At 37.0% G+C, this 16853-nt stretch overlaps 1 protein-coding gene across 2 annotated transcripts in view; it reads left to right on the forward strand.

Moving 5' to 3' along the window:
* Positions 1-16853, forward strand: part of TAX1BP1 (Tax1 binding protein 1) — a 68396-nt gene that overhangs the window by 24540 nt on the left and 27003 nt on the right. For both annotated transcript variants that reach the window (XM_075212276.1, XM_075212278.1), the window contains exons 4-7: positions 1578-1765; positions 4205-4363; positions 15554-15702; positions 16673-16763. In XM_075212276.1, the coding sequence (XP_075068377.1) occupies positions 1578-1765; positions 4205-4363; positions 15554-15702; positions 16673-16763 (587 nt within the window). The remainder of the gene's footprint in view (positions 1-1577; positions 1766-4204; positions 4364-15553; positions 15703-16672; positions 16764-16853) is intronic.

Raw genomic sequence — 16853 nt, forward strand, 5'->3', positions numbered from 1 at the left:
TGCACTGATCCATCAAATTCCTTAATTGTGCTGCAGTGCTAGAAATCTTGGGCTCTCTGTACACACCCCTCCTTCCGGATGCTACACCTCCTTCCGGATGCTCTTACTAAAACTCGGTTAACTTACTGAAACATATTTTAATACAAGCCTTGTGTGTGTGTATATGTATGTGTGTACATATGTATGTGTGTGTGTGTGTGTGTGTGTGTGTGTATGTGTGTATATATATATATATATATATATATATATATATATATATATATATATATATATATATATATATATATATATAAATAAATAAATCTCTGCCAGCGGCCCGGTAAATATTGCTTTCTTAAAGATCTGAAAGGTTCCAGTCAGAGGATTTAGTGGTTTAAAAATACACATTTTGTAAAGTCTAGAGTCACTTAGAAAGTGTTTTCGTATTAAAATGAATGGAATGATTTTACCTAATTAGAAAAGTTAATTAGAAAGTGGACCTCGGCCAGGTGTTTTACTTTGACTGATTTTCTTGTGGATTTACTTTAGGACACTGTTTAAAATGGCTGCTGCTGCAAGTGTATATATATATATATAGGGTCTGGTCCTTGAGTGCATACCTACAGATGGAAAGCACGTTCGGTAGTTGTTGCTCAGTACAGAACACACGTTTTTAAACAGATGAACTTTAATAAAATACAGTTTCCATTTATTCTGTCACCTACATTCGGTGGCAGTAATTTTGTGGGTGGAACCAATAATTGTACGAATGCAGTCACTCAAGGAACCAGTGCCTCATGAATTTTCATCAGCTCATATATTGCCCTAGTGATGTCTGTGGGTTCTAGTAACTTGAATTTTTACTCCGCTAACAAAATAGCTTCTGTCCGTTGTATAGGTGCCGGGTTTTCTTTTTCATTGTGCCAAAGCATACTTTATACACACACAATACTTTACACCAGTGGTTCCCAAACTGTGCGCCGCGGCTCCCTGGGGTGCGATCTCAAAAGGGGTGCTGTGGCCAGGGCCAGTGGTTAGCAAGACGGGGAATACTTGGTAATTATTTAGGCTTGGGGTGCCTTGAAAATATCACGTTGACCCTAAGGGTGCGTCGAACTGAGGGTTTGCTATTCCCTGCTTTACACACTACATTTATTTTAAAAGTAGGGCTACCATTCATGTCTCAAAATGTATCTTAAACTAAAGTTTCCTCTGTGGTGCTTTGACGTTAAATTATTTGATAATATGCTACTGTGGTTGAGGTTGGTGGTGTTCTGTATTGAAATGTGAATTTGAATACACTTAATTTTGTAATGATTATCCACATCCTTAGTGTGCATGGTAATCCAGCCTGTATTTACATGCAGTGGGAGATCACAAAATGATTCCCTTTCTGTTACACTGTTGGTGGATTTTCTTTCTGTGGTGGCACTTTCTATATGTGGAATACAGGCCTTAGCCTGCCTAAAAGCCACTGATTTGTATAGAAATCATTTGAATTTCATATAAAATTACAGTTAAGATAGAAACACTTAGAAAACAAGTCCTCATGATCACAACTGATTAGTAGAAGTAATTTCTTGTGTTTTGCACTTCAGGATACTACCTTCCCAATGATGATGGCGAGTTTTACCAGTTCTGTTATGTGACACATAAGGGAGAAATACGCGGGGCAAGCACACCTTTCCAGTTCCGGGCAACCTCCCCTGTAGATGAACTGTTGACCATGGAAGATGAAGGTCATTCAGACATGTTGGTGGTGACAACCAAGGCTGGTCTTCTTGAGGTATGTTAGCAATGTAATTGCTGTGGTAGTTTTATTTCAAATGGTGATAAGGTTCCATAGGAATACAGGCTATCTCCAGTAATCCACCGGATTCTGCACACAAATAAAAAATCAAGATAGTTTTGCAGGATGAGATATTATGAGCAGCGATTTAGGTTTTGCTCACTAAGAGCCATTTACATTTTAATCGGTCTCTCTGCAGAGGTTCCTTGTTGTTGCTGCAATCCCCGATGCATGTGTAAGATTTACTTGTATTGGAAGCAAACTAATCTGTGCTTCCAATAAAGTGTAATAAAACATTTCAATTGTGACTGTTCCAATAAAGGGACTCTCCTTGTCATGCGTTAGAAAATACACCAATAAGGGATAATAATCAGCAACAGATGCAAATGTTTGAAATATTTACAGGGAAGGACCAAATGTGATAGCAGACAGTATAGTTTGAGGCTTTCACAAAGCTTCTGCTCATATTACAGTTGAGTCTACTTTGCAACTACATTTTTCCAGTTTGAAAAATTACTTTATTAAAAATGGTAAACATGATTTGCAAGATTGTGTAAGGTATAGAAATTAAACATTCTATTAAACTCTGCCTTGTGCCCTCCATCTAATGTATTGACACTTTAATTAAAATTCAATCTTTTATTGCACTTTTACATATTGTGCATACTCTGGAGGATTTGTCGTTAAGTTTCTGGATAGCAAAGTAATAGCTTAGTATCCTTGGGTACAGCATTTTATAAAAAAACAAACTAAAAACAACATAATTAAAGTCAGCAATGGAGTCATTCTGCAGTAAAGTAGAACATTGTAACATCTGAAAAGGGATGTTTGGGAGCAGAATAAACAATTCCCAACAAATGTGACTCTACAACTCCATCCTATGCTGCACGGCATGTGTCTGACATTGTATCCTAGCAGCAGAAGGCTAAGAGAAGACTGTAAATCTGAAACCAAAGGCGGCCTAATGGTATGTTTTTCTGTTTTATTACATTTCAGTAATTGCCATTTATGGCACTAAATAGAAACTCTTTGTCTGAAGTATTCATTGATTGAAAGTTTAAATTTACCTTAAAGGGAAAGTTTAGCCTATTTATATGTAATATTTTTATTTCCTTTTGTATATACACTTCAACAATAATAATATACAAAATAGTAGAGAACATGCCCCTTCACCAGGCTTGTCTTGATCGTTGGAGCTTGCCAATCTTTTTGGCTTCACCAGTGAACAGCTTAAAAATTCTCCCTGGGATAGTAAAAAAAATTAAAAAAAGAAGTCCCTGGATTTGGTGTGTAACAGGCAGCAGGTAGGCAAAATGAAAAATTCAAATATATGTTACTGAGGGCCCTACTGCTATGAAGGGAGCTTACAGTCTAGTGCAGTGGATTCCAAACTTTTTCAGTTCAAGGCACCCTTAGGGTTTCCAAAATTTTTTGAAGGCACCCCTAAGCCAAAATTATAACCGAGTAGTCCCCTGCCTTGCTTACCACTGGCCCTGGCCGAGGCACCCCTGTGAGATCACCGAGGCACCCCAGGGAGCATAGGCGCACAGTTTGGGAACCACTGGTCTAGTGGGAAAAGGATACAGCTGAGACACCGGGAGTGCGTGTTGCTCAGCGGGTATTTTTAGAGACCATTTAAAGGTTTCAAGGCTGTCGGGGTCTGGTCCAGCATGGCAGGAACAACGTAAGTGGGTATTGGCCAGGGACAAGTCCTGTAGGTGGGCTTCAGAGCTGGTTATCTGAGGTGAGATGCAGGTTAGAGGCAGATTTAGGGGAAAATGGAGAACATTTTGAGAAGAGGAGTTCCAATATATGAAGACATGATTTTGGAGGATACGGGGAGCCAGTGTAGGAATTTGTTAGTGATGTGGCGAATGTGGAGCAGTGAGAGTGAAATATCAGTTTATAACATTTACTAACCAAAATGTCTTTCTCAATTTAAATACCATTGCGTAGTAATTTTTTGGGAATCTGACTCTTACAATAAAATACTTCTACTTCAGCACAATGCTGACCTGGAGATTTGCTACATTTTGTCACATTTAACCTATATTAAAAATAGTTTAACTTAACATGCATACAAGTGTTCTCAAGGTCTGCCAACTGCACAGATTACAATGGAAATAGATATTAAGATGTAGTAAGTGAGACTGCACCTTCATGGCTTAATTGGGCTTTATTGTGTACCTGTCACCAAGAAATAGGGGCAGCCTGTGCCTCATCCTAGTCCATAGTGAACAGATGGGCTTAATTTGTAATACCTTTTGGTTCCATTCACCAAATAGCTGCTCTGTGTTGTGTGTAGGTTGCAGATATGTTAAAGATTTGCACCCATGTAACATATTGGTTTGTTTACAATAGGTGGAAGTTTTATATTTTAAACGCTAGTAAATATCTTCCTTTCTATTAATTATAAATTGGGCCTTACATTTTCAGTTAAAAATAGAAAAAACAATGAAAGAAAAGGAGGAATTGCAGAAGATAACCACCGTCCTGGAGAAAGAGACAACCCAGCTGAGACAACACGTGGAAAGGCTGGAGAGTGATCTGTTACGTGAAAGAGAGTTGTCTGACCAGCTGGTTTCAGAGCGAGATGTAAGTTTACATTATATTATTTACACACATTACACAACCAAGATGACTGCTTATCGGCGCTATCAAAAATGAGCAGCTCTGCATCTCAAACATAATGACGTTAGATCAGACTATAAACCTAACATTTAATGTAAATATACGGACAATGTAAGTGTGTGTCCATGTACATTTCAGTTAAGTTTTGGGAAGGGACAAATCCCAATTTTAAACTTTGGTACCTTTTCTCTCAATCCGAGCATCTGATTGTCCTGTAGGTGCCGAATGCAGGGGCAGATAGTTGATATCCTATCGGCAAAGCTCTAGCTTGTGGTAGTTACATGACAATTTGGGAGGGGCCACATTTCATCTACTTGGGGAGAAAAGGTTTCAGACATAAAATGAAACTGGGTTGATAAATGTAAGGGGCCGATTCAGTTGTTGGCATTGTACCGCCATCACATTTCCAGGTATTCTCCACCTCTCTGGGTGCGAGGCAAAATCTGCAATTTTACATCACTGCAGAGTGCAACCATTCCGAAGGCATTCTGTGGCACATCTTGGGGAATTGAATCGGCCCTTAAGCGTATAGGTATCCCTTTTACGTGTTATATTCTAATTGCAATGCAGGGCTGAAAAGTCACACTCCATAAGTTCAGCTGCTCTGAAAGCTATTTAAATAATTTATAACAAGTGTACGTTTTATAGTGTATAGCAGTATTGTAATTACACTGCTTGACTCCTTGTGTCATAGGAAAAGGCCGGTAGGAAGCTTTGTGATTTATAAAACGTCCATTGGTTGTTACAGATAGAAACCAATAGAAACCATGTTCTTGTTGTAAAAGTGATCATGCAGAGGGTGATGAAGTCCCATTCTGTCACATGTATGTACAGTCATGGTCAAACATTTTGAGAATGACACAAATATTATTTATTACAAAGTTTGCTGCCTCAGTTTTTATGATGGCAAATTGCATATACTCCAGAATGTCATGAAGAGTGAAATTAATTACAATTCATCTGATCAAAGTCCCTTTTTTACCATGACAATGAACTTTATCCCAGAAACAACATTTCCACTGCATTTCAGCCCTGCCACAAAAGGACCAGCGGACATCGGGTCAGTGATTCTCTCCTTAACATAGGTGAGACTGGTGACGAAGACCAGGCTGGAGATCACTTTGTCAAGCTGACTGAGTTAGAATAACAGACTGGAAGCTTTAAAAGGAAAGTGGTGCTTGTTCTTCCTCTGTTAACCATGATTAACTGCAAGGAAACATGTGCAGTCATCATTGCTTTGCACAAAAAGTGCTTAACAGACACAGATATTGTAAGATTGCACCTAAATCAACCAAGTATCGGATAATCAAGAACTTCAAGTAGAGAGGTTCAATAATTGTGAAGAAGGCTTCAGGGCACCTAAGAACGTCCACAAAGCTCCAGGACAGTCTCCTAAAGTTGATTCAGTTGCTGGATCGGGGCACCACCATTGCAGAGCTTGCTCAGGAATGGCAGCAGTCAGGTGTGAGTGCATCTGCACGCACAGTGAGGCGAAGACTTTTGGAAGATGGACTAGTGTCAGGAAGGCCAGCAAAGAAGCTACTTCTCTCCAGGAAAAACATCAAGGACAGACTATTATTCTGCAAAATGTACAGGTATTGGACTGCTGAGGACTGGGGTAAAGTCATTTTCTCTGATGGAAACCCCTTTCAGATTGTTTGGGGCATCTGGAAAAACGCTTGTCTGGAGAAAGAAAGGTGAGCGCTACCATCAGTCATGCCAAGAGTAAAGCATCCTGAGACCATTCATGTGTGGGGTTGCTTCTCAGCCAAGGGAGTCGGCTCACTCACAATTTTGTCTAAGAACACAGCCATGAATAAAGAAATGGTACCAAAACATTCTACAATAGCAACTTTTTCTAAACCACCAAGAACAGTTTGGTGATGAACATTGCCTTTTCCAGCATGATGGAGCACCTTGCCATAAGGCAAAAGTGATAACGAAGTGACTCTGGGATCAAAACATCAAAATTTTGGGCCCATGGCCAGGAAACTCCCCAGACCTTAATCCCATTGAGAACTTGTGGTCAATCCTCAAAAGGCAGGTGGACAAACAAAAACCCACAAATTCTGACGAACTACAAGCATTGATTAGGCAAGAATGGGTGTCTATCAGTCACTATGTGGCCCAGAAATTGATTGACAGCATGCCAGGGCGAATTGCAAAGGTCTTCAAAAAGAAGGGTCAATACTGCAAATATTGCCTCTTTATGCATAAATTTAATGCAATTGTCCATAAAAGCCTTTGACACTTATGAAATGCTTGTAGCTTTACTTCAGTATACCATAGCAACATCTGACGAAAAGGTCTAAAAGCACTAAAGCAGCAAACTTTGTGAACACCAATACTTGTGTCATTCTCAAAATTTTTGCCCATGACTGTATATGTGTATGAACAAATCTGAAAGATTGTTCATTCAGCACAGTTAGTGATGTCAGGGGATGACTGCATGCACAGCACATACACAGCACATACACCGTTACTGTGTGACCAGATTTACCAGATATCTTTCTATCACAATGGATGATTTGCTCTATGATTGCTTCTTATATTCTTTAGCTGACGGGTCATCACTAGGCACAAACATAGAGTGGTGTCTGGACTTGCCCCGATCGTGTCTACAGGTTGCTAGTAATTAGGAATAACAAGCCTCCATGGATATTTGACTAACAATGGCTTCTGCCACTGTAACATTCATGCTGTATTTAGGATCTATGGAGAAAACAATTAAGTTTTGTAATAGACAATACATATTCAAAATAATTTAGTGTGTAGGTAACAGGTCATCTTAATTCCAAATATTTCCATTTAAAGCTCCACTACCCCCTAGTAAAAGCTGGTACTCCATGGCTAAGCTGGAGCTAGTAATTGCCCCTCACCCCCTTAGCAGCATTCGACCAGGGCTGTAATGAGACTGAGACACTTATACTACAGCTTTAAATTATCAATGCTTATTCTGACTTCTTTTCTGCAAAGATGTGTGAAATCTGTTGTGGCACTATATAAAACATTTATTGCATATTTAAATGTCCTAAACATACGCAGATAGGCAGAATGCAATTATGTAAAGTGCAAGACTTTCTTTTTTTATACAAATTTGAGGCAAACCTACAGACCTTGCTGGAGAAAGTGATTGGAATCTGTAAGATATTTGACGCATTATTTGCGCTAGTGACAAAATAGCGATTAACGTGTTGTTAAATACCCCAAATATGATTTGTGATTCTCCCTGATATAAAACTGTATTGAAGTCTCAGAGTACAAAATGTTAAATAAAACTACACTATTATTCATAAGTGCCTTCATAAGATTGAAGTGTCTCTACATGCAAGGTTCTCAACCTGTAGTAGCTATACCACAAAGGGTACCCCAGTTTCTTAAATATAACATTTAAATGCTGGGAGTGACTTTGGAATATTTTTTTTACTCAGATTAAGGATGCTTTGAATAAATTACACACATTAGTATAAATAAAAACACTTTAGGATGTTCTTGGTAAACATTTACCATCATACGGGGGTACATGTTAAAAGAAGAAGAAAAGTCGAGAAACCCTCCTAAAAGTCTTTAAAATCTTTGTTGTAAAGCCTGCGGTCTAGGCAGCCTTCATCGAGTGGGCCAGTCCATTTATCTAAGCGTAGAGCTTACAATGCCTGCTATTTGCAAGAAAATCTACAGTGTAAATGCCGTTCATAAGGATAAGATACGTGGGTACACAAAGTAACTACTTGACCAATTGATTAAATATCCCCCATTTTAAATTAGTTCCAAGTGCTTACACTCAGGGTGTGCTGCTCGGCTTTGATGGCCAGACTCAAGTTCAATGAGATGATGACAAGCAATATAGTATAAGGTACATGAGTTGTGTGTTTACAGAGTACAGGTTAATTCTATTAACCTCCTGCCACTTTGGCTTTTATGTTGTAAAACGATTAGAAAGCTTCAGGATTTTGGTATCAGGCTTGGATCACAACTATTTCCAGATGTGTTCCCGTGAGGAAAAGTCTGCTAGCAGAAAGGCGTATTGTGCACCAATGTATTCCAATCTGCTTATGGAACGTGCAATGAGAAAACAAATGAGACTACAGCTTTCTCAGTCACCCGCCATGTTGTACATTAAATTAATATTATTCATTATCTAAACACTTTACCAGGCAAACACTTTACTTTGTAAATTTAGTTTATTTCATTCAGAATATTTTTTTACTCTCATTGGACATTTTATAACAACTGCTCATTTTGCCTTTGTCCGTTTTAGGAGCTGAACAGAGGGATATATTTTTTTGTTTTCGATAAGTATTGACTGAAACTCACACAGCGACCCGGCATTAACACATGAACATCGTAACCCTGGCTGACATACTTTGTGTGGTATACAAGCCAGATAATAAAAATATGAATGCATAGCTGGAAACAGTCAGACATGACACACGCTGTTTCTAAACTAAACAGATATTTAAACTTCTGATATTCCTGGTTTGTGAAATCACTCGGGACAGATCATTAATGTATGCCTTTATGAGCAATGTTCAGTCCAGAAAGAGATTAGTGGAGCTGAAAAAATTCTAATGCTGCTCAAATGAAAAATAATAGTTATTTATTTATAACCTTGTATTGCTTAATGAACTTTTATAAATATTCCATTTTTCTCTGTGCCAGATGGATATTTATAAATGACTGCTTTTGGATGGGAGGCAGCTCGCTCCAGTAGTGTGGATGATTCGGTAGTCAAGGTTTGAGGCCTTTGGTTTGGAGAGGATGGCTAGAGCTAGCAATGGTAGAAAGGGGAGTATTGGACACTATCATGCAATTTGAATACAGCATACAGAACACAGCACTGGAACATATATGTCTGTATCAGACAAATGTCAAAATGGGTGTGTGTGTGTATATATGTATGTCTGTGTGTATATATGTATATTGATTAAATAGGTAGGAGTAAATTCATAAATGGCTGTAGAGTTAGTAGCACAATCTAACAATATTGCCCGTGCACACAGTAGCATGGTAATAAAGTTAATGGCATAACAGTGCTACTGTAGGTGAGATGTTAATGATTCATGCATACTTCAGGATATAGACCTGCTAATTGCAAGCTCTGGTACAGGAGAACGTGTATTGCTGAGGAAGCAATTTACCACAATATTTGTTGATCCATAATTCTATGATTTCTCATTATCATTGGTTGTAACATAGCATTGGCTTACCTGGATTTGGCAGCGTGCCACAACATTGTAATTATAACTGGTTTATGAGGGGTTAGCGTGCAATAAACAAGGTAATCGTACAGTTCTGAATCCTCTTAAATTTAATTGATAGCGAGGCTGACGTCAAACCTGATAAGATGGATGATTCACATAATGGCTTTTCCTTTCCTATTCTGAGCTTTATATTTACCAGCATACAAAGGTAAATTTGCACAGGCAGGATGAGAAACTCTAATTGCTTAACATTTATTGGGGTAAAGGTGTTTTGTGGCCATAAAAGGGCGAATCCTGTTAACAATTAAAAATCACGTACAAAAGAATGGTACGGCGGCAGTACAACCAACAATACCAGAATATATATAACTAGTCTCACTTCAAAATTAGCAGTTGTAGGTGTTCTGGTTAAAAAAAAAATTGTTGTTTGTGTGTTGGTTTAACTACAAAGTATTTTACTAATGCTGAATTTAATGTAATCAAAGCACGTTAAGTAGCTATGTATATGTGTGTATATAATATGTGTGTGTAATATATCTATCATATTTAAGTCTTAAATGTGTAAGTGCAGGTTTTAACATATTTTATTATTTATTTCTTTTACATGTAGATGTTCTTATTTGCTGTAAAATGGACACTCTTTATAATATGAATTGTATGTATGAAATCCTTGTAGTGTTTTTTTTTAGATCCTTGGATTTGCAGTAAGCTGTTCTTGGAAGTGGATATCCTATTTTATTGGAAGGGGGAGGTGTAAGAGTTACTTGCCTGTTTTGTAATGTTATGTTGCCCTCTAGTGGTGGAACATTGTGAATTATTGTGTATAATTGTAAGGTGCCCTGCAGTACAGATTAAGTTAAATACATTGAGTGTAACAGATTTGATCACATATTGAAATTAATCATTCTTAGTACAGCCTGGAAACAGAAATCAAAGAGCATACTATATAAAAGAATTATACAATACAGTATGTAATGTAGGATCTATGAATAAACTTTCTTACCTCTGTAGAAATACATTATGCCACCTCTCTTTAAATACAGAGAATTGCAGACAATTCACGTTCTTTGTGTGGACTCACCTATTCAGGAAGCAGGAAGTTATTGTGTTTTTGTTTGTAGTTTAAATTGTGTTTGTTTTGGCATTATTTGAATCTTGTGCTGTGCTGCTTTTCTTCTGAATTTTTTTTTTCTTTTCTTTGTTTTTTTTTTTTTTACTCTCTGCGCTTTCATAGTATCCCCAAATACTTTCTTATTGGCCAATATAAAAGAGGAAGAAACTACATGAAAAATGTTCAGAAAGAAAAAAGTTGTGTTTTTCAAACCTCTATAGTGAACTGGAGGTGTGTGTGTGTGTGTGTGTGTGTGTGTGTGTGTGTGTGTGTGTGTGTGTGTGTGTGTGTGTGTGTGTGTGTGTGTGTGTCATGCTGATCTTTTAAACAAAATGTTCATGTGTATTATTTATTGTAAATGGAGAGTGTCTTATATATGAAAAACGCACTAATAAAAACTGAGGCCTTTAATCTTCAAATCTACTGACCTGATGTTATAATATAGACAGTGTGGCAACTTTGTTTATCACCATGCTCTGTGCTAGTTCACTCTAATTAAAGATACATTTTTTCCGATCGCACTTTTGCAGTTGAAACAAAATGCAAAATGTTCACTACCAAGACAGATGTAATAAGCTGACAATGAGAAATATTTTCTTTATAAATTTAGGTTTCAGGTTGAGGAAGTTTTAAACACTAACTTCTAGTTGAATCCACTTTTGAATTTTAACTAAACCAACATATTTTGGCCAATGATAGCTGATGTACAGTATTTTCCAGTAAGTGTAAACGTTAATAGTGTTAATAACAAATACATAAAGTATGATTGTGAACTTCATGGCTTGCAGCTGCACTCTACACATACCTGGCATGGTTTTGTAAAGAGCTACTAGAGAGTTTAGTAACCACGGTTAGACTATTTTGTATAAAACACATTGGCTATGGACTTTAGAAAGCACATAACAGACCTGTTCCTACAGAGTGTTCTCTTCTCTTGAAGTCTGTTCCTTACTGCATGTTTATGAAATAACATAATTATATATATATATACTTTTTTTTTTTCCTCTGGTTGCTTAACTCCAGTAAGCAAGGGTATATGTACACAACAGATGCAGCCATCGTAGGGGTTAAACCACAATGCATGAGTGAAGGTCATGCGTATGCTAGAGTCCAGTTCTTCATGACCGTTTGGCTATGGAGGGCCTCTCTTCTCTTTCTTTTTTTTGTTTTGTTTTATAAATTCTTTATTTTCAAACGTTATCATAGATGCATTACAACATGGAATCCCAGTAAACGAAGAGAAAAAAAAATAACAAGTAACATTGTCCAAAACATCTTCTCTTTGTGACGCCTTAATGACACCTTTCAGGCATTCCTCACATATGCAATGTGTCTTGTGGCATAAATGGAGCTTATCATGGTAACTCTGTTTAGGCAACCAGTGGTTCTCCAGCTCTAATATACTAGGGCAAAGGCTGTCTGGGCATGCTGGGACACCTGGTTCCCCAACCACTGGAGAACACAAATTGCCTACCTCTGCTGCAGGCAACAGTACTGTGTTATAGACCTTTAGTCTCATAGTTTGCTTTCTCTAGAGGAAAATTGAAAGTGCAAGTTTGGAAAGAAGACTCGTTACTTTGTATGTCTCTGTACAACCCCTGGGTGCTTGTAAAAGTTCTTTCTTAATTACTGTTGCTCAGAGCATGATTTTCACAATTAATGAGTAAACACAGCCCCTCATTATATTTTATTGTACCTGAATATTTTGTAGCTAACTTGGATGCTGTCCAGTGCCATTTCTCTGCAGGTTATTCAGACCCTTTCCCTGCCAGCTGTGCTACTTCTGTTTTTCTACAGCAGGATAATAAGACGCCAAATTATTGTGATGCTTTATTGATAATCTGCGTACACACTTCTTATATATTACTATGGTGATTATATCACCCTCGTTCATGCTGTGTTTTTATTAATATTGTTATAAAAATGATGTCTATATCACATGTCTATCAATTCCATCTTTGTTTAAAATAATTTTTTCCTCATTCTGTAGCTGCATTCTTAATATTATCTGGATTATCAACCAACATACAGAGCTTTACTATTGTGATTTTGAAAAACCCTATTTGTGCCTTGGTATGCACCAATGTAAACTTTAATGCCCACAAAACAGACTGTTCCCGTGAATATGTAAAACACCATTATTCTATTCATACAGGGCTCCCTCTTTATAAAATCATTCTGGCAAAGGCCAAAACAGGTAATATATATATATATATATAAAAAAAAAGAGGTTGATCCATAATGAAATACATTTTAATTTTCCTTTGGTGCAAGAAATGGCCGGTGACAAGTGAGGTTGGTGTAATAAAAGTAGTGGGAAAAATAAGAAAGTACACATCCTTAATCTTTGCATATATTTTACTATTAAGTATTCTCACATTGTTATTGCATCCTCTTATTTAATGTATTTACTACACTTTTATTACTTAATGCCATTCTTGTTTTGCCTCAATCTGTGCGCCGTTTTTAAGATGTGGTCTAGGCAATAGAGAAGCAGATTTATACTGTATTTTGTGTATATCCATATATGTTTTTATACACAATAAAACCTTGGTTTTGACTGACACTGCACTTTACTGGAAAGATTACGGTCAACAATTTATACTTTTACCAAATAGTTCTCCATCAGTTAAACCCCTAAACTAATCCTGGCTGCTAATCCTGTAATGCATACCCTTATGTACCCTATTTGCTTATATTTGATCTCATCTGCTGTTTACAAGGCCATTCTCCCTCTACCAATTAAGTCCCTGTTAAGTTAATGCCATTATCTGACCTTGTTATCTTATCATTTTGTGCATTGCTGAAATTGAGTTGTTTTGTAAAGTGTAGGAGACTTCCCATAGCTGACACTAAGGGCAGTGAAAAAAGTGCATCACATCTAATAAATGTGTTATCCCTGGCTGAACTGTAACGCAATACTGATTTGCAAATGTATGAGTAGCATACTATATACTTATACAGCATATTCATACTGATCGTGTCTTAATGGAGAATATAGTGTTGGAAGTTTGAGTCCAGTAAAGTGCTAGTGGGTGAGAGAATGAAGGAGGGAGTATTCCGTGCAAACGGAGACTAAATGTTTCACATGGAGATTTTCTATTAACTCTGATCGTCACATCAAGCAATAAGAATTTGGTTAAATTTGCAAAGGTCAATGACCGTATACAGCCAGAACAGCATTGTATATTTTTACAAACCAATGCAAACTAGATTTAGCTAGTTTTTTTTTATGGTTTGTGGCAAACACAGCCTAGTTACATAAGATAGCTCCGAGCACATTATCTCTTCAATTTGCCTTCTACACGTCTACAAGTGGTTCATTCAAAGTACTAAACTATTTTTATTTCTCTCTGTGAGTAATAATTATAGTCCACAAAAGATACTTAACTGAGTTTACTACAGAGCATACAGAAATGGTTTGTGTTGTGCTTTTTTTAGGGTATGTTTTAAATATTCCTCATAAGAAAACATCACAGCCCCCTCGCCTTCATATGCAGAAAAACATTATATATATATATATATATATATATATATATATATATATATATATATATATATATATATATATATATTATATTGTTGCATCCTCTGCATTTGGTAAATGTAATAATTACCTCACTGAGACATACAAACACTCTAATACCTAGTGGCGTTGTCAGTGCCCCTGTCTCTTGACCTTTCCATTCATCCAGGGAAAAATTAGTCTGACCTCCAGCATCCCGCTCATTTCCCTATTCACTGCAATAGCGCTGGACAGGCAGCAAACTTGTTTGGTTGCCTCAATGTTGCTGCATTCTCTAGAACAGTGAAATAGCGCTGCAGAGAGCCTATACTTTTAAATTAGGTTACATAATTATTGTTACATAATTAATTATTATAGTTACAGAAAAATGGAAAACATTACTTACAAATAATCTTATCAGTTGGGGAAGAGAATTTAAAGAAGTTGAATGTTTTACATTTTCGGTCTCCAGTTGAGAGTGATTAAAATGCAAATAGTGGAAGTAATATTGTGTTGTGTTCTATGCCTCAATAAAAATTATTTTCAAATAATAGTGGAAGAAAAACAGACTTTATAATCATATCACCTGTAAACATTTGGAAATATGAGCTTTAAGAAAGCATGACTTCATTTGTATTGGTAAAATCACATAAGATTTAAAATGACAAATGGTTAATAGCCTTAGGTTACTTTGAAATAGGTAGAAGGCTTCTAAGCTAGCTACAAAAAAGAAAGCTAGATAATTGGATTAATTCAAATTACTCTATCTCAAAGCTTAATGAAGACCTGACACCAGTTTTTTTTCTCTCCCTCCCCTGGGTCCTCCTTTCTGTCTGCCATGTCACTGCGGCTAAAACCGGGCCACCGTAAAGGAGGACTTGATTTGAGAAGCTTTCCACCATTGAGCAGAATATCACTTCAATATTTTGGAGCCAGAGTAATGGTTTAGGGCCGGTCATATTACTAAATGATATAAAATCCATTTTCTATTATGTGAAAGCCTCTGTCTGTTTGATGGGGACAACCACACATACACTACCCTTGCATGCAGTGACTCTGGTAGCCAATTTTTAGACCGTTTTAGCTCTTTAATCCTGATAAGAATCAACGTCATATGGGACTTAATCAGATGTAATTTAGATCTGCTGGTTCACAGTGCCTGCAATCGGGCACTGTATGTGGTCATGTCTGATCTCCCTAATGTGATCCTAGAACAGCCACCCATTCTGTCTTTTCATGGTCCCCTCTATTGGAGTGGAGGTCTCCACATAATTGCGCCCAACATATAGACATTTGGTGATTTGAAAATAACCAATTTATGTTACTTTGAATTTCAGGGATTGCTCCAAGGCTCTGAAATCCTGAAAGCAGAAAATGAAGAAGTGAAGAGAGCATGTAAAGACATGTCCTCTAAAATACTTCAACTTGAGGAAGACATCATGACCGTGACTCAGAAAGCCATAGAGAAAGAAACTGAATTAGACAGGTACTGTTGTGTGTGCGCAGTGTAAGGTAAAGCTCATTGTTTGCTGTAATTAATCATTTCTGCTCCCAGATAAACAATGTCCACTAGTTCCCCCGCTCACCATCAGTACTACCCCATGTCTCTTTTGTAATGTACCTGCTAATATAAATGGAGGTGACTTAGTATTTCTGAGACCATATCAAGACTTAAATGGTGCAGCAGAGCTCTTTCATAATACTTATTGCTATTTTTTTTAGATTCCCCCCCCCCAATATTTTATATTTACAGTATATTTCTGTAGAAGACTGCATGAAATAGGTCCTTTATGCAGCATGTGCAACACTTATGCAGACAAGCTAAAACAACAGGCACCATGTCTCTTTCAGTCTGGATTTCAATACACGTTATGGATATTGTGCTCTTTTTCTGCTAGCCATAAAGTGGTGGTATTTTTGCTTTTGTTTTGCCTTGATAATTTTTTGCACAGGCAATATTTTTGTATTGGGAATCAAGAGCTCTTCAGCCCTATTTTAGCCACGCCAACTTTGATGTCACAATTTTTTTTAAATCCCACACAAACAGTATATAACCATGCAAGTCCTGCTACAATTATATTATACAATAAATATATATACAATAAATATATTGTGCCGTTTCAAAGCAGTTGCTCAGCGGTATTTGTGCCTGATTTGTGTCACAGGCTCTGTTTTTATAAATGTCTTAATGCTTAGTAGATTACCATTATTACCAAGTGACTTCATGTAGATTTATTCTAGAAAAATAGACCTAACATCTAAGCCTGCATGCTTCAGTGATGTCACTGGTTCCTAATAACTTGATAGGCTACATTCTCATTACTATTGTAGTCCACAAAAGGTTTCCTCCACTGTGTGTAGTTGTAGTAGTGTACAATTTTATAAAAAAAATATGAACTGAATCACTGTACGCGCTTATCTGGAAATTACTCATCATTGTTTGTGTTTTTTTTCAGCATGAAGGACAAACTTAAGAAAGTAACCCTAGAGAAAAGTCAACTGGAGTTTCTTTTAAAGAATGAGAAGGATGAAAAGGAACTATATAAGGTAAAGAAGCATACGTGGTCTTACAGCCCTTATATATCTTGACTGTTAGACTGGCTGTGATTGACATCTTCAGTTATGCGCCATGTTTAA

This window comes from Mixophyes fleayi, chromosome 5 (genome assembly GCF_038048845.1).
Source record: "Mixophyes fleayi isolate aMixFle1 chromosome 5, aMixFle1.hap1, whole genome shotgun sequence".
NCBI classification, from domain to species: Eukaryota; Metazoa; Chordata; class Amphibia; order Anura; family Limnodynastidae; genus Mixophyes; species Mixophyes fleayi.